The 18,213-nt window shown below is 41.5% G+C and overlaps 2 protein-coding genes across 3 annotated transcripts in view; one reads left to right on the top strand and one right to left on the bottom strand.

The window, feature by feature from the left end:
* pus7 (pseudouridine synthase 7) overlaps nt 1-14,386 on the top strand; it is a 115,124-nt gene extending 100,738 nt beyond the window's left edge. For both annotated transcript variants that reach the window (XM_037683649.1, XM_037683648.1), the window contains 4 exons: nt 3,191-3,292; nt 13,254-13,383; nt 13,522-13,613; nt 13,947-14,386. In XM_037683649.1, the coding sequence (XP_037539577.1) occupies nt 3,191-3,292; nt 13,254-13,383; nt 13,522-13,613; nt 13,947-14,083 (461 nt within the window). In that variant the 3' untranslated portion in view covers nt 14,084-14,386. The remainder of the gene's footprint in view (nt 1-3,190; nt 3,293-13,253; nt 13,384-13,521; nt 13,614-13,946) is intronic.
* A 2,310-nt stretch (nt 14,387-16,696) lies between these two features.
* Nucleotides 16,697-17,631, bottom strand: LOC119416506 (endonuclease domain-containing 1 protein-like). The gene is made up of 2 exons (XM_037683738.1): nt 17,389-17,631; nt 16,697-17,290 (listed from the first exon to the last, which is right to left on the bottom strand). The coding sequence occupies exons 1-2, from the start codon at nt 17,629-17,631 to the stop codon at nt 16,697-16,699; spliced, it is 837 nt and encodes a 278-aa protein (XP_037539666.1).
* Nucleotides 17,632-18,213: the final 582 nt, after the last annotated feature.

Here is an 18,213-nt window from a genome sequence, read left to right as displayed (position 1 = left end):
TTTAAAAAAAAAAAAAAAAAAAAAAAAACCTGCAGTATGACTCTTTGTAACTGTTTATTGTTGTTGCTGTTGTCCATTGTTGTCATCATTCTTTGCTGAAATCAGGTCTCTCTTGTAAATGATTCCTCGAGGCTCAATGGGATTTACCTGTATAAATAAAGGTTGATTGAATTATTTAAGCAGCTTCACCAGGCAGAGATCACAAGATTTTATGTATCTTACCCTGCTGTTTTGAAATGTGTGTCAGCTAACATCTTCCTGTTAGGTAGAAAAATAAATTAAAGACAAACAAAAAGCTTAGTTCTACTTTTTGTGCCATGCTTGCTAAAACAGTTATTGAATAAATTATTTACTTATGTAGGTAAACATAGATGTATTAAAACCTGCTAAAATACACCAGAATGCAGGAAAAAGCAGCTATTTTATTCAAAAAGTTATGGGGGAGGACCCACAGACCTCGCACCAATATGTCCCCCATACAATAATTCTAATGCTAATACCCACTGTGTTGCTCAAGCCAAGAGCCATTGTCAACAATGGGGGCTAAGGCCCCTAAAAAGGGCTTCTAGAATCATCCCTGGTGTGAGGAAATGAACTGAGAAAAATCAACTCTTAGCCTAAAATTTAACACAACAACATAATTGTGCACATCATATCTTAAATCTAACAAAAGTCCATGGTCGATAATCCAGGTATACAATCCAACATTTTTCAGTCATGTCATCTGGACAGTTTCTTTTTTTTCTTTTTTTTTTTTGTGCTGAAACGTTTCACCTTTGGTTCGGAAGGCTTCATCGGAAGCCTAAAACCAAAACAATTATTATAATATATATGCAACTAGCCTTTCATATAAAATTGGGATATTTTTTACTGGAGAATGCTTTCATTAATGGGTTTGTTGTTGTACTGGCATGGCTTGCTGTCGACAGTAACTATTTACGCAATAAAGCGATGGTTATTCACGTTTTCTTCGATTTCAGTATCCAGCATGACTTCACAATATAAAAATAGAGATATTTTTACTGGAGAATGTGTGCACTTTAACCAGGAAGGGTTCTGGGTTTTTTACATTACAAACAGCGACAGATAATGAAGATTTTAACCTAAAACCCCACTGTGATATTCTTGGTTGGGGTCTTAGAATTATAATCAAGCAGGGGGAGACGTGGATACGTGCTTTAATGGTGAATGGCAGAACATAACTACACACACAACCCTTATACCAGTCTTATCTTCTTTACGTTAATAAGTTGGCCATGAGCTATCCCTGGAACAGGTATTTCTGTATTTCTTACCACTAGGGGGCAACAAACCACTATAATACACCCACATAACAAAGCAGAGCATAATTTTTTAATTAAAAGGGACAAGGTGGAGAAAATGCGCTATTGGGTGTGTTTATTTACTGACGGTAAACAAAGCAGCTCCACACTGCAGCTGAGGACTCATTTACAAGAGAGACCTGATTATGACACTTTCCTGCCCGTTCTGTGAGTTTAATAGATAGACAGACAACAAAGTCCATGCTCAATAATCCAGGTATACAATCCAACATTTTTCAGTCAGGTCATCTGGACAGATTCGTTTTTTTTTTTGTGCTGAAATGTTTCGCCTTCGATCCAGAAGGCTTCAGACAGTTACCTCTTACCTTGTGTTGCAAACTGTTTTTAGCCACTCGATTTCTTTGCTGGAGACTTCGCTGCTCCTCCCGCCCTCTCGGTGAAAAGCTTCGGCTGGAACGTTGACTTCTGGGCACTGTACTTTGACTTGTGTTAAAGTGAAGGCTTATTGAAAGAAAACTACAAAATAGCTGCGCCCGTGTTTTTTTTTTTTTCATTTTTGCTTATTGATTGGTTCCCGCTCCTGTCTGCTCCTGTTTACTTTCAATCCGGTCATGTCCTGGTCACTTGAGCCATAATGAAGTTGACTCTGGTCCCACCGGAATCCTGCCTGAATCACGTGACCCGCGGTACTCCTGAAAAAATGTCATCCTAGGAGGACACAGATTGTGTAGTAAAGAGCTTTGAATGTCTTGATAAGATAGAAAGGTGCTATAAAAGTACAGTCCATTCAGCTGCGCCACCTTCACGTTGTAAGCCTGTGTGAAGCTGCAGTCTCAGCTGTGAAACGGCTAAAGCGTTAGCATCTTGTTAGCCGCTAAGGACCTTGTCTTTAGTGATATGATGAGCTGGTGATTTATTAATGTCGCCACCTCTCTCTGCTCCTCTCATAAAGCACAGCACAGCTAAATGAGCTCTGACTCGTGGTTTGTTTCAAGGAAGGACGCTGAAAAAACACTCAGAGCTGCAGCTTAACAGTTCATACTCCACTGTTTAATTGGTGAAAAAGATTCGTAGTTCTGACCTTTCGTCGGGACTGTTTTCAGCATTGTCTACAGAAATCATATTTTTGCTTCTCATCTGACGATTTAAATCCAAACTATCTCTGAAAGAACAGTCATTGTTTTTCTTTTTGCTCAACAGCATCTACTCTGCTCTTAACATCTGTCGTGTTTACTTGTGCTAAACGTGTCCGCCCACCTCCTGCAGAATCAGGAAGGAGGGGAGAGCGGCTGAGGGGCTGGGTTTGTGTTCAATGAGGGAGAAGGAGGGGGACAAGTGGGTGAAAGAAGGCAGCAGCAGGATTTTCAAGAATAAAACTATTGTTTTATATCGATAGTCTCAACTTGCATCGCAATAAAAAATTATATAGATATTTTTAAAATATCGATCGCCCAGCTCTAGGCTCAATAGTACAGATAAACTACTTTATGCTGTAGTTTTGTGTATTCAGAAGATAATTTTGTTTCTACACTTTATTGTTGCAATAAACATCTATTAACTTTAACAGTGAAAGCACATAATTTAGGATTTGTTTAAAAAAATAACCGTGACATCAATATGATGTAGACTTTTTTCCCGTTCCTCTCTATGACGTAACCACGTTATAAACATTTAAGTAAGTCCCACTAGCTGGGAATGTAATTAATGCTGTGCAGACTGTTAACATTAACCACTTACTTTTGATATAAAGTAATTTTTGGACAGTAAAATGTGTTATTTAAAGACAAAAGTACTTTTTCTCAACATTTGCACCATGTCATGGCATTTAGTTTTAAAAGTTCACACTTTCTGAACAGTGCTGCTCAAACAGCATTTTTCTCCTCATGTTCTTTTGTCATGTGTTAAAGCTGCAGCACATGTGCTGTCTGCAGAGGAGGCTGAGAGTCACTCCATACACGACCTTGTGATGCCACTTCCTGGATTTGATGTCATTTACCCTTCCCATCACAGTAAGACAAGTCTCTGTCACTTTATTGGTTTTTATGCATAGAAATAAATTGTGCAAAATGAAATTTGTATTTTAAAAGCAATGTATGTGTTTTATGTACATTTTTCCTTCTTCTTTTGGCATCTCCCTCTTCAGGGGTTACCGCAGCGAGTCATCCTCCTCCATTTCTGCCCTTTGCATCCTCTGTCCTCACTCCAACTACCTCCATGTCCTCTCTAACTGCATCCATATATCTCCTCTTTGTATTTTTCTTGGCAGCTGTATTTCTAACATCTTTCTACCAATAAACCCACTGTCCCTCCTCTGGACATGTCCAAACCATCTCAGTCTGGTCTCTCTAACTTTATCTCCCAGTTGTTCAACTTGTACTGTGCCTCTGATGATCTCATTCCTAATCTTATCCATCCTTGTATCTCCTAAGGAGAACCTCAACATCTTAATTTCTGCTACTTCCAGTTCTGTCTCCTGTCTTTTTGTCCATGGCTCTGTCTCCAGACTATATAACATAGCTGGTCTCACCACTGTCTTGTAAATCTAAAAAAGTTAAATCTGGTCCTCTGGACATTCAAAAAAAAACAAAAAAAAAAAAACAAAGCAAATCAACAAAAAAATGTAGAAACGTTTCGTCTCTCATCCGAGAGACTTCCTCAGTCTGAGGAGCTGTATTCAGCTCAGTCTCTTAAATAGCACCTTCTCCGAGTGGATCAACCAGTTTTGCTGCTGACAACCAAAACCAGCTGATCACATGCTCAAGAAGGACCATCAGCCTAACAATGGGTCATTAGCACACTGATGGCTGTTTACTACTCACAGAGGGCTGAGTGATACTAGCAATCACAGCATTGTAAGAGGGGGACAGTTGAACCCGGAGGCCTCCACCCCTGTTTAATGATGGACGATTTCTTTTCACAAAGATGGCCTCCTTTACTCCTCTCTCAAACCATCGTTCCTCTCTGTCCAGGATGTGAACATCTTCATCCCTGAAAGAGTGACCACTGGCCTGGAGATGAGTGTAGACCGCAGAGTCCTGGCCTGATGATGTTGATCTTCTGTGCTGGGCCATCCTTTTGGCCAGTGGCTGTTTTGTTTCCCCGATGTAGGACTGATCACAGCCCTCCTGACACTGAACAGCATACACAACATTGCTCTGTTTGTGCCGGGGGACTGGATCTTTGGGATGAACCAGTCTTTGCCGTAATGTATTTTGGGGTTTAAAAGCCACTGGGACGTTATGTTTAGAAAATAAACGTCTGTTTCTCTGATACTCCCTCAACATATGGAATGACCACTGGTCTGGGTCTGGGTTCCTCCTTTTCACCTGTTGGCTGACTGGAGTCCTGTTTGGGTTTCTTCTCTGCTTTCAGGAAGGCCCAGTTAGGATATCCACATTGCTCTAGAGCCTGTCTTGTGTGGGATTTCTCCTTCTGCCTGGCTCCTGAGCTAGTGGGGACGCTGTCTGCTCTGTGATACAGAGTCCTGATGACTCCTAACTTGTGCTCCAAAGGGTGATGGGAGTCAAACTGCAAATACTGGTCTGTGTGGGTGGGTTTGCGGTAAACCTCAGTTTGCAAATGTCCTCTATCAGAGACTGAGACCTCACAGTCCAAGAAAGCCAACCTGCCATTTTTTACATCTTCTCGTGTGAACTTGATGTATTTATCCACAGAGTTGATGTGGTCAGTAAAATGTTGGACTTCCTGAGATTTGATTTTAACCCAGGTGTCGTCAACATACCTGAACCAATGACTTGGTGGTGTCCCTGAAAAGGACGTCAAGGCTCTCTTTTCTACCTCCTCCATGTACAGATTGGCAACAATAGGAGAAACTGGAGACCCCATAGCACACCCATGTTTCTGCCTATAATATTGCTCCCCATATGTGAAGTAGGTTGACTGCAGGCACAGTTTCAAGAGTTGACACAGTTGTTCTGTGGAAAGTGTGGTCCTGCTGCTCAGAGTGGTGTCTGATTTTAATTTTAAACTGACTACCTCTACTGCATCATAAACAGGAATGCATGTAAAGAGTGATGTGACATCAAAAGAGACCATTGTTTCATCAGTCTCCATGATGACATCCCTCACCTTGTCCACAAAGTCCATGGTGTTCTGTATGTGGTGTTCTGAGCTGCCAACTAAAGGGATGAGTACAGACGATGAGCATGCATCAGGATACTGTCTTGTAAACTTTTCCTTTGACCTTTGCTGACACCCTTTTGTCACAAATCACTCCTGAAACTTTTCTCCATCCACTCCATCCTGCCTGGACTCTCTTTTTCACCTCTTTACCACACTCTCCATTTTCCTGGACAGTGGACCCCAAGTACCGTATTTTCCGCCATATAAGTTGCATTTATTATGCGTCCCTGCTGACCCCCAAGATACATGGGCCATTGCTTTGCCAGAAATCAATTGGCTGCCAAATGGCGACCGCGGGAGAGCTCACGTGAGGACTTTAACAAGAATTTAACAAGATTAACACCTAAAAACAATTATTTGTTTGCTCGATATTATAGCAAACGTGTGTCTCAGTTGAACTTTTCCTGTACTTTAATAGTCAAAACAGCTTCATTTTGCCTAGGCGCTGGTGTTCCTCTCTGCTCCGGCCGCAAGCTCTGGAACCTTCCTCTGCCCGTACCTCACTGCCTCCCAGGGCCGCAGAAAACGTGCTCCGTTGCCCCCTTCCTCCCAGTTTGGGCGGTGGAGGAAAGCTGTAGAGTTTTCAACTGGAGCTGCGACAGATGGATGGGTGGCGCATGACCATGTAGAACGTACGCCCGTTGGAAACCAGCCAGACACGGGAGGAATGTTCCCTGCGAGGGGATATCCTCCACCGCCGTGCAGCCGTCCCTTCCACTGTGTTGAAGCCCCCAGGCAGACTGCGTGGACCCGACCCATTGACAAATTTTCTGTCTGCTGCTCGATTATCGTTTTGGGCTTCATGTTTTTATCAGAATCAGAATAAACTTTATTGGCATTGCACCGAGATACAATGTAAACATGTACGTACAGTCATCCGAAAGATTGGCGGAGTGCACAAAGTTGCAACTATAAAAAGCGCGGCCCTCATTCTTATTCAGAATAATATTTTGCTTAGATGAGAAAAGGGAAGGAAACATAACGAGATACGGTATAAAAAAAGATCTCTCACGCCATGTCCTAGACAGGGCACGATTTGAGGCATCAAAAAAACCTACCACATCAAATCAGCATAAATGGACATTATACATGTACAGGTCCTTCTCAAAAAATTAGCATATTGTGATAAAGGTCATTATTTTCCATAATGTAATGACAAAAATGAAACTTTCATATATTTCAGATTCATTGCACACCATCTGAAATATTTCAAGTCTTTAATTGTTTTAATACTGATGATTATGGCATACAGCTCATGAAAACCCAAAATGCCTGTCCCAAAAAATTAGCAGAAGTTGATCAATTTTGTTGAGAGACCAGCTGATCCTTCGAATCAAGAGGTATGCAGAAAAAAAGAGAGGCTTTTTAAGGGTTCACAATACAAAATAGTGCAGTGGGTGGGTGGGGGGGGAGACAGGGAGACACGTCTGGTTCCACCGGAGGACAGAGACAGTTTGTAATCTGCAAGATAGGATTTTCTGTTTGGGAGCATTTTACTTATATTAAGTTTTTGTCAGTTGTCTCTGTGAACATTTGTGTGTGTGTATGTGTGGGGGGGGGGGGGTAGCGAGGTGTAGGAATAACATACAAAGCCTAGAGGGCCCTCTAGCGGTTGTAACTGGTAATGTTTACTGGTTCTTGTCTATGAATGAACATTTCAAATGTCAGTCAAAAATTGGGTTATAAATTTTGGGGAAAAAATGTATATTAGTCGCTTCGGTGTATAAGCCGCAGGACTTGTAAATTTATGCAAAAAGGTGTGACTTATACACCGGAAAATATGGTATTTGAAGTCCTGCACCTTTGTGACCTCTGCTTCTTTTAGCCTCACTGTTCCACTGGCCTCCCTCTCATTCACACACGTACTCTGTGTTAAGGCTCCAGTATACTCGCTTGGACGTTTTTCTGCGCGGACTCGACGTGCACTGTCCGCAGAGGGTTGAGACTTCATACTCGAGCGTCGACCCTGAGCGGCTGCAGTCAGCTCCACAGACAAGGGGCGTTTACCTTCGGGAAAAATTGAGTTCACTGATTGGTCATTTGATGACATGCCTACTGGATTGATTGACAGGTCGCAAACAAAATCGAGAGCTGGCAGCCACAGCAGTGTTTTGTGTTTATATGTTGTTAATAAAAACTTCTAAAAAATAAAAAGTGCGAGAGCTGACCCTGCAGCCCACACACCAGACTAGCCCACCAAGAAATCTCCAGACCCTCCCGCAGCCATGCTAGACCTGATTTTAATTCGCTAATCAATCAATCAACTTTATTTCTATAGCACATTTTAAAAACCGTAAGGGTAGCCAAAGTGCTGTACAATAAGACAAAAAGACAAGTTAATTAAGACAATAAAACCATACAAAGCATACACAAAGAAACATTAAAACATACACATACAAGTTTCACGGCAGGTATGTTAAGATGTCATAAAAGATAAGATCACGTGTTAAAAGCCAAAGAATAAAAGTGTGTTTTTAAAAGAGATTTAAAAACCGGAAGAGAGGAGGCCTGTCTGACACTCAAGGGTAAGTTGTTCCACAACCTGGGAGCAGCAACAGCAAACACTCTGTCACCTCTGAGCTTCAGCCTAGTTTTAGGGACTGTCATCAGCAACCGATCAGCTGATCGTAGGAATCGGGGTGGGCAGTAAGGCTGAAGCAGCTCAGACAGATATGGTGGGGCAAGGTTGTTCAAGCATTTAAAAACAAACAGCAAAAGCTTCAAATGAATTCTGTATTGCACAGGGAGCCAATGAAGGGATGCCAGGATGGGAGTAATTTGCCTGCGCCTACGGGCTTGAGTTAACAGGCGAGCAGCAGAGTTCTGCACAAGCTGCAGACGGGCAAGAGAGGTCTGGCTAATGCCTACATATAGTGCATTACAGAAGTCAAGATGAGCTGTGATAAAAGCATGGATTAATTTCTCCAAGTCAAGTCTTGCTAAGATTGTTTTTTTTTTGCTATTTGGCGACGTTGATGAAAACTTTTCTGAACAACACTGCTGATCTGTTTTTCAAATTTAAAATCGGACTCAAACTTCACCCCCAGATTGGTGACACAGTCCCTGAGATAAAATGACAGTGAGCCAAGATCTATGCTAGGAGAGGGACAGCAACTCGGTCCAACCAGCATAACTTCAGTCTCGTTCTCATTTAGACTAAGAAAGTTGAGGGAAAACCATGCTTTAATATCATTAAGGCAGTGTGTAAGTTGCTGGAATGTGTTGTTTTGTGCCATGGGAAAATAGATCTGGCAATCATCTGCATAGAAATAAAATTAAGTGCAATGTTTCCTGAAAATAGAGCCATGGGAGAGTAAGTAAAGAGCAAATAAGAGGCCCAAGGATTGAGCCCTGGGGAACACCATGTGGAAGAGGAGCAGTGGAAGACATAAAATTGTCAATTTTTACACAGAAACTCCTATTGGTTAAATACAACTGAAACCAATTGAGGGCGACACCCCTGATGCCCACACAGTGCTCAAGACGAGAGATTAAAATGTTGTGATCAACAGTGTCAAATGCAGCAGAAATCTAAGAGCACTAAAATGACAAACTTTCCAGAGTCTGTTGACAAAAATATATAATTTGAAACCCTCTAAAGTGCACTCTCTGTACTTTGGTGGGCTTTAAACCCAGACTGAAACGGCTCAGTGATACCATTGTACTCTAAAAATGGTAACAACTGGTTGTAGACGAGCTTCTCTAATATTTTAGAAATAAATGGAAGATTAGAGATGGGTCTGAAATTTTAGCGGAGAGAGGGGTCAAGGCCTGTTTTTTTTTTTTTTTACGTAGAGGGCGTACAAATGCATGCTTAAAAGCCTCAGGTACTATACCAGAGGAAAGACTGCTATTAATCAGACGTGCACTTGGTCCAATAGTAGCAAATACAGGTCCTTCTCAAAAAATTAGCATATTGTGATAAAGTTCATTATTTTCCATAATGTAATGATGATAAAAATGAAACTTTCATATATTTCAGATTCACTGCACACCAACTGAAATATTTCAGGTCTTTAATTGTTTTAATACTGATGATTATGGCATACAGCTCATGAAAACCCAAAATGCCTGTCCCAAAAAAATAGCATATTTCATCCCACCAATGAAAGACAAGTGTTTTTAATACAAAAAACGCCAACCTTCAAATAATCATGTTCAGTTATGCACTCAATACTTGGTCGGGAATCCTTTTGCATGAGTGACTGCTTCAATGCGGCGTGGCATGGAGGCAATCAGACTGTGGCACTGCTGAGGTGTTATGGAGGCCCAGCATGCTTCGATAGCGGCCTTAAGCTCATCCAGAGTGTTGGGTCTTGCGTCTCTCAACTTTCTCTTCACAATATCCCACAGGTTCTCTATGGGGTTCAGGTCAGGAGAGTTGGCAGGCCAATTGAGCACAGTAATACCATGGTCAGTAAACAATTTACCAGTGGTTTTGGCACTGTGAGCAGGTGCCAGGTCGTGCTGAAAAATGAAATCCTCATCTCCATATAGCTTTTCAGCAGATGGAAGTATGAAGTGCTCCAAAATCTCCTGACAGCTAGCTGCATTGACCCCTGCCCTTGATAAAACACAGTGGACCAACACCAGCAGCTGACATGGCACCCCAGACCATCACTGACTGTGGGTGCTTCACACTGGACTTCTGGCATTTTGGCATTTCCTTCTCCCCAGTCTTCCTCCAGACTCTGGCACCTTGATTTCCGAATGACATGCAAAATTTGCTTTCATCCGAAAAAAGTACTTTGGACCACTGAGCAACAGTCCAGTGCTGCTTCTCTGTAGCCCAGGTCAGGCGCTTCTGCCGCTGTTTCTGGTTCAAAAGTGGCTTGACCTGGGGAATGCGGCACCTGTAGCACATTTTCTGCACACGCCTGTGCACGGTGGCTCTGGATGTTTCTACTCCAGACTCAGTCCACTGCTTACGCAGGTCCCCCAATGTCTGCAATCGGCCCTTCTCCACAATCCTCCTCAGGGTCCGGTTACCTCTTCTCCTTGTGCAGCGTTTTCTGCCACACTTTTCCCTTCCCACAGACTTCCCACTGAGGTGCCTTGATACAGCACTCTGGGAACAGCCTATTCGTTCAGCAATTTCTTTGTGTCTTACCCTCTTGCTTGAGGGTGTCAATGATGGCCTTCTGGACAGCAGTCAGGTCGGCAGTCTTACCCATGATTGCGGTTTTGAGTAATGAACAAGGCTGGGAGTTGTTAAAAGCCTCAGGAATCTTTTGCAGGTGTTTAGAGTTACGTCGTTGATTCAGATGGTTAGGTTAATAGCTTGTTTAGAGAACCTTTTCATGATATGCTAATTTTTTGGGACAGGCATTTTGGGTTTTCATGAGCTGTATGCCATAATCATCAGTGTTAAAACAATTAAAGACCTGAAATATTTCAGTTGGTGTGCAATGAATCTGAAATATATGAAAGTTTCATTTTTATCATTACATTATGGAAAATAATGACCTTTATCACAATATGCTAATTTTTTGAGAAGGACCTGTACCTCCTTAAACAAACGAAGTGGGATGGAATCTGCAGGGGAACCAGATGGCCTCATATGACCAACTGTGTCCTCTAGAAAAGAGAAGGACACCAGTTCAAACTGATCAAAGATAGATGAGTAGTGTAAAGGAATAGAGGGATCATAGGAAGGCTGAGAAATAAAATACATAATTTTATCAGTCAAGAAGTGGAGGAAACTTTCACAGACTTCAATGGATGCTTCAAAACTAACAGACTTGGGAGCATGGAGAACAGTGTCTATGGTTTTGAGCAGAATACTGGGGTTGTTACAATTAGAAGAAATTATGTCTGAGAGATATTTGTTCTTCTCAGCTTTTACAGTCTTCTGATAGTGTAACAGGCTCTCTTTAAGAATATCAAAAGAAACGTGTACCCTGTCCTTTTTCCACCTGCACTCGCGCCTGGCACTCAGCCAGGGCTCGGGAACAGGTTTGGTGCGCCGGCTCTTCAAAGGAGTGATTGTGTCCAGTGTTTGTAAACAAATGGAGTGGAAGTCGGAAATCAGTTCATCAATATTTAAACAAGGAGAGTCTTTAGAGTTATCCTCGCAGAGACCAAGAAAAGTGGAGGAGAACAGGGCTGGAGAGGAGGAGTTAAACATGCGACAGCACTGAGGAGGAGCGCACAGTTTAACTGGACAGTGTGTGGGAATGTCAAATATGATCGGCATATGATCCGAGAAAACGGCATCACATATGTCCAAATTGGAAACATCCAGACTGTGAGACAGGACCAAGTCAAGTGTGTGCCCGAGTTCATGAGTAGGACTGGACACGGACTGTACAAAGTTAAGAGTCAATAACGTTTAAAAAGCTCCTGGAGATGGGCTTTTCTGGGCAGCATATGTGAATATTAAAATCACTAAGAATAAGAACACAATCATATTTAAATAGGATTTCGGCCAAAAATTCTGAAAAGTCATTTATAAAATCCTTATTGTGCTTGGGTGACCGATAGATGATGACACACAAGACAACATGAGAGCGGCCAATTTCAAATGAGCACTGTTCAAAACTTGTTAAAGAGGATTGCAGGTAGATCTGTTGGCATTTAAAATCGTTTTTAAAAACTACTGCTATTCCTCCTCCTTTTTGACCCGACAGGTGTGGGGAATTAAAATAGCAGCAATCCTGTTGTGACAAGAGTGGTGGCTCACCAGTTCTCAGCCATGTCTCCGTCATGCAGAGAAAATCAAGATCATGGGACATGAAGAAATCCTTCAATATGAAAGTTGTATTTGACAGTAATCTTGCATTAACAAGGCTGAACCTGGCAGGGGCTGGCACATCCGAAGCTGCAGCTGCCTGTGGAGCCCAACGCAGGGTTCGTAGATGGCAGGGATTTACACCATGCCAGCGAGGACGGGGAGAGCAGGGCAGACCACATCATCAGAATCGACAACACACACCAGCCAGCTATCAGCAGGGTCCAGCGACTGCGGGCTCAGAAAGAGACTAGGTACTGCTCCATTTCTCGCCCGGGAGAAATTGTGCCAAGAAAGCCTTAAACTTTTAACAGTCAGCTGCTGCTTTTGCCCCGGCGCCACCGGCGTTTACGCCGAGGGAGTGGAGCGTGGGTGTGGCAGAGGTGAGCAGGTGTCTGACCGGGGAATGAAAATGGCTGAAATGTCGTATGAATACCACAATCCTTGGCAGAGAGACAAAGATCCAGCAATGTTTGGTGATCATACACAAGCAGCGAACTGGCACTGGTGATAAAAAACAAAAACAGCACGAACACAAATGGCGAGAGACAGCAAGCCACACACAGTAGCGCCATCTTTAAAATGACGAAAACATGACAAATTCCTTCATTTCTCACCATTTCAGTCATGACATCAAGGAGGAAGAGATTGCTTGCCTTGTGGAAAAAAAAAAAAAAAAGAAAAAGCCATTAAACCAGACCAGAGATGAAAAAGGGGAATTTAATACAGTGGTGTCGCATAAAAAACAGTCCGTTACTGGGCAGTTTATTGTGCAACACCAAGTACGCGTATGATGTAAAAATTTATTTTTGCACAGACATGCTCTACGGGCATCCACTTCGACTCTAATCCGGTACACGTGGACTGACATACGTCCGAGTATACTGGAGGCTTTACTATGGCTGACTTTCATTCCTCTTCTTGAAAGTGCAGTTTTATGTACTTTTTAAAAATTGTTTTTTGTAACTTGCTGTATTGGTTTTGACTGAATTTACTTTAGGAAAAAAATTAGAATTGTTTTCAGTTGACATAAAAATTTAATATTTTATAAAAAAGAAAAGTCTTGTATTTTTACCTTTGTTTATGTGTTATGTGAGTCGGTGCAGGTTATAGAGAGCTGCTGTCTGCAGACGGGCTGGACATCGACAACATGAGACACAAAGTGAAGGACTACTCTCTGGCTGGAGCCTACAGACGCATCATCATCAGACCCACTGACGTCACCTGGTCAGACATCACACAATAACTTCCAAACAGGGAAAACTAATGTTACATCATGTCTTTTAATGGTTAAACTCTAACAGTAAGGCTACTATTGTGTACTATGGTTACTATAAAATGTTAATGTGTTGGTTCTGTGTGCAGGGAAGTGATTTGCTATGATGACCCCAGGATCTCTCTGGTGCACAGTGATTTTGAAAAACTGGAGAACAAATCTCCCCCAGTCATCAACAAAGGTAAAATTTGTTTTAGATCTGCGTGAACACAAGTTAAATATGTGATTTAATTTGGACCATTTTAAACACACATGACATAAAATGCATAAAACCCCTAATAAACATGTCATTATCAAAGTCCTTTGTGCACATGGTCATTTTAAACTGTACAAATACACACAACTTGGAATTAACACTGGAAATACAAAATTAAGAGAAAAATTTAGCCAGTTTATATCAGGGCAGGATGATTTTAGAGGAAAACTAAAAGACATCTTGAGGGAGAAGCATAAAAATAACAAAGAGCAAATATGACCCATGGTGACCTTTGCTCACAGATTATTTTTCTTGCAGAGGGGAAGTATCGGGCTCTGAAGATGGAGTTCTCCCTGCCTCCTTCAACCTACGCTACCATGGCAATCAGAGAGGTCCTCAAGTTGGACACAAGCATCAAGAAACAGACGCAGCTCAACACCGTCTGGTTTAACTGAGACCAGAACGTCCTGAAGCACTAACTAGACTCGTCACAGTGTCTGTGAGGCCCCATTGTGTATGTATCTTCTGCATAGTGCAAGAATCTGTGAAGGACATAAACAAAAATGCCTAAATGGATCTTAAGACTGTTTCTTTGGAGTACAAAGATCAACACATAACTAATATTCAACTTGTTTTCTAATGGTGTTTTTACTTTGAAAGGTTTGTGCACTGCAGTGAGTCATAACTTCACAGTGGTAATTTAAGTAAAGCTTGTTCTTTCAAGCTGGTCATTTGTACAGAAATAAGTTTTATTTTATTATTTGAGACTGGAGCTGTGAATAGAATGACAGTTGTCAAAAAATATAGTGATAACACAGACTGTCAGATTGTATTTCATAAAATGGTCATTATTAGACTGGTGGATGTGCTTTTTTGCTTTAAGGTGTTATTCCTTTTTTTTTTGGGGGGGGGGGGGTGTTTAAGGAAAGCATTTGTTCATATAAAATGATTAGGGTTAGGGCTACGTAAGTTAAAACAATAATTTCTAAGGCACTATCTTCATACCTGTAGTAAACAACAATGCTGATATCAACAGTCACCATGTTCTACAGCTAGTCCAGCAGAAATTATATTTCTGCTGGATGTTCTCTGCTGTAGATGTGTTTGCTCTAGAATTTAATGTAAATAACTGAGATTGATGAGGATATATACTGTAGGTGTAAAAAGTGTGCTTTGCATGAAATGTTGATGCATGCTCCAGGTAGATAAATATAACAAGGTAGAGTCAGGTGCTCTGGACGGATTCTTTATTGCAACGTTTCATCTTTTACCCAAAAGACTTCTTCAGTCTGAGGAGCTGCAACAAACTCAGTCTTATAATCGTCCTATTGTGGGATTTCTCCTGCCTGGCTCCTGAGTTAGTGGGGGCACTGTCTGCTCTGTGGTACAGAATCCTGATGACTCCTAACTTGTGCTCCAGAAGGTGATGGGAGTCTGGTAACTACAAGTACTAGTCTGTGGTATCCTGATACATGCTCAATAATCCAGGTAGAAAAATCCAAAAAAATTTCAATCTGGTCCTCTGGACATTCAAAAAAACAAAACAAAGCAACAAAAAAAAATGTAGGCTGATGGTCCTTCTTGACCATGTGAGCAGCTGGTTTTGGTTGTCAGCAGCAAACTGGTTGATCCACTCTGAGAAGGTGCTATTTAAGAGACTGAGCTGAATACAGTACCTCAGACTGAGGAAGTCTCTCTGATGAGAGACGAAACGTTTCTACATTTTTTTTGCTTTGTTTTGTTTTTTTGAATGTCCAGAGGACCAGATTGAAATTTTTTTGGATACTGGTCTGTGGGTTTGTAGTACGCATCAGTTAACTACAAGTACTGGTCTGTGGGTTTGTAGTATGCATAAGTTTGCACATGTCCTCCATCATAAACAGACCTCAGTCCAAGAAAGCCAACCTGCCATTTGCTTAGCTTGCTTTCTGCATGAAATACTTATTTGAGATGGCGGTTGTTTTAGAGCTACAGTAATCCACTTTGGCCGTGGCTCCGTTCTAACTTGGCTCGTGAACACAGTTCATTTTCAACTTTAGTTTGATAAACTGGTAATTTTTCTCACCAGTTAACATTTTCTAAAAACAAACTATAAAGTCACTGACCCCAAAATTTACATCTTTTTGTTGTCATTATAATAAAAAACAAAGTTTTTAACTATATTTTAATTTGTTTTCATAGTGCTTTTGGGCAGCATGATGCCGCTGACCATCTGACAGTTTCATATGTCAGCTGGCAGAAATGATTCCCTCAGACTAAATGTAGTCACATATCATTGAACAAACTGAATGTGGATTAGGTCTGACTTGTCATACTTAAACAGAATGAGAGAAAATGGAGTAATGAAAACAAAGCACAAAATACTTTTACTTTATTTAAATTATCATTTATTTGCAACATTGCATATCCAGATGTACCGGTATATGAATCAAACTCTAAAAATGAAAATAACTTGTTGAGCTGTTGGGAACCACATACGTCAACAGTGTAGGCATGATCTAAAGTGAGGTGTACTGCAGAGTTGCAGTTAGAATTAATAAATTAAAACCGGTCTAATCTGCACTGAACAAAAGAGCCACAGAAGCAGATGTTCCCTGTTCCTGTTCAGAAGATCACATAAAAACCGATAAAGGAGTTTAAAACATCTCAGGCTGAGTTTATAGCACATTTGGGTATAATCAACACCTAGGTTGATTACATAACCACAGTACCATACCATACCATTTTATTTGTAGAGCACTTAAAATAGCGACAAGGCCAACCAAAGTGCTGTACAGACGGAACAACAGGTAACACACAAAGCAATATTCAAAATGAAGTAAATCAGAATATAGACATAAAAATGATGCAGATAATGACGACAAACCAGTGTGGAGCATACAGGTTCAAAACAGGGTGAACTGTTAAAAAAGGAGCATAAAGGAGAGAAGAATTAAAACATTTGCAACTCCAAATAGAAGTTTTCTTTAAATCAACAAATGTATAGATTTCAAATACAACAAAGCACCTGTGATGTAGCAGACAGTTATAATCAAACTGAAGAATGGCTTTGTTTTCTCCGTTTGAAGCTAAATGCTGTTGGCACTGTTCACTGGGACACAGTTTTCGTAGAAGATTTGGAAAGATCTGCTGACATAAGTCACCCTCTTCAGGAAGTCCTCCAGCTGCTGCACGGTCATCTCCTGGACTCTGTTGTTCTCCCTCTCGTTGAGTCCGTGAGCTGCAAATGCCGGGAACTTGGACCGCTCAGAGTACGGAGCGTTGTGGTCAAAATCAGGACAGCAGTAGGCTGACCAGAGGTATGTGGGGATGGCCAGACGGTTGATGTTGAAGCGGCGGATCATGTCACCCGACGTGGTGATCCCGGTCACCACAAATGCAGTTCCACGGCAGTAATTGTTAAGCCTCTGGCGGATGGCATGTTCATGGACTTTCCACGAACCAATGTTGAACTCTCGAACTCGGGGAACCACGTTGGTCAAAGTGTAAGTGGCTGCTTTGTCATCCAAGTGGGCCTGATGCTCGTCAGGGTTCAGCTGACCACGTTCAAAGATCACCGTGTCAGTGTAGTCATCAAGAACAGCCTGGGAGTCCTCAAAGCTCTTATGGACATTAAATGAAAGGAACTGCTCCATGTCTCTGGAGCCAGACACCATGGAGAGCTGTTGGGATCAACGTTAGCAGAGTTTGAAACAAAATAATATTTACTGTCATTTCTTCCTAAGGATATGAGACGGCATATGACGAGATCCATCCCTACCTGTGGCTCATACATCCAAGGCACATCGACCTTCTTGACACCATCTGAGCGCTTGAAGGTGTATGCAGAATAAACGGGGACATGGTTGATTGTGTCGTACAGAGTGACAAACCGAGGCTTGCCTGCATAGAACTGGCAGATCTTCTTTAACGGCTGCTCCTCAAGCCCTCTTGGTGGTGTTCCCATATACAAGAATTGCTTACACTCTGGTGAGATGGTTTCCTGCACCTCCGCTCCCGTCATCACCATGAGGAGAAAACATACAAGGGTTTGATCTGTTCTGTAGACAGACATGATGAAAACTACTCTGGAAGTCTCTGCAGTGCATTTAATCTTGAAAACGAAATGCTCTTAACACTCACTGCGTGAACGTTTGCCTGCTCTGTGCTTCATACCATTTCAGGCAGAATATGCAAATTCCTTATCTTATTCCCTTTTCACATCACACAGTCACTGAAGGCTCAGTAAAAGTCATAAGAAAATAAGAGCTCTTTCTGTTTTTTTTTTTATATTTTATTGGCTCATGTAATTGACAAACTATAACTATAACTCAGTCAGCTTTACATATTTTAAACTCAAAACGTTTGTGGTTGCTGAGTTTCATTTTCAACACATGATCTGACTGGTGTAAATGAATCACTCCCATTTGACACTGCATTAATTTTAAGATTTGATTGAAATGTCTATATGTACTTTTCTCAACATAAAATAATCTCTGTGTAAAACTCTGGGCTGAAAGGACTTGGGCAATATGCAATCCCCCAAGAAATGCTTGGTCTTTATATTATTAGTGTATATTGATGATGCTAGATGTTAATGTCTCCC

This window comes from Nematolebias whitei, chromosome 10 (assembly GCF_014905685.2).
Source record: "Nematolebias whitei isolate Nwh7 chromosome 10, NemWhi1, whole genome shotgun sequence".
Taxonomy (NCBI): domain Eukaryota; kingdom Metazoa; phylum Chordata; class Actinopteri; order Cyprinodontiformes; family Rivulidae; genus Nematolebias; species Nematolebias whitei.
Note: the sequence above shows the minus strand (reverse complement) of the source record. Positions and strands in the feature narration are given on the sequence as shown.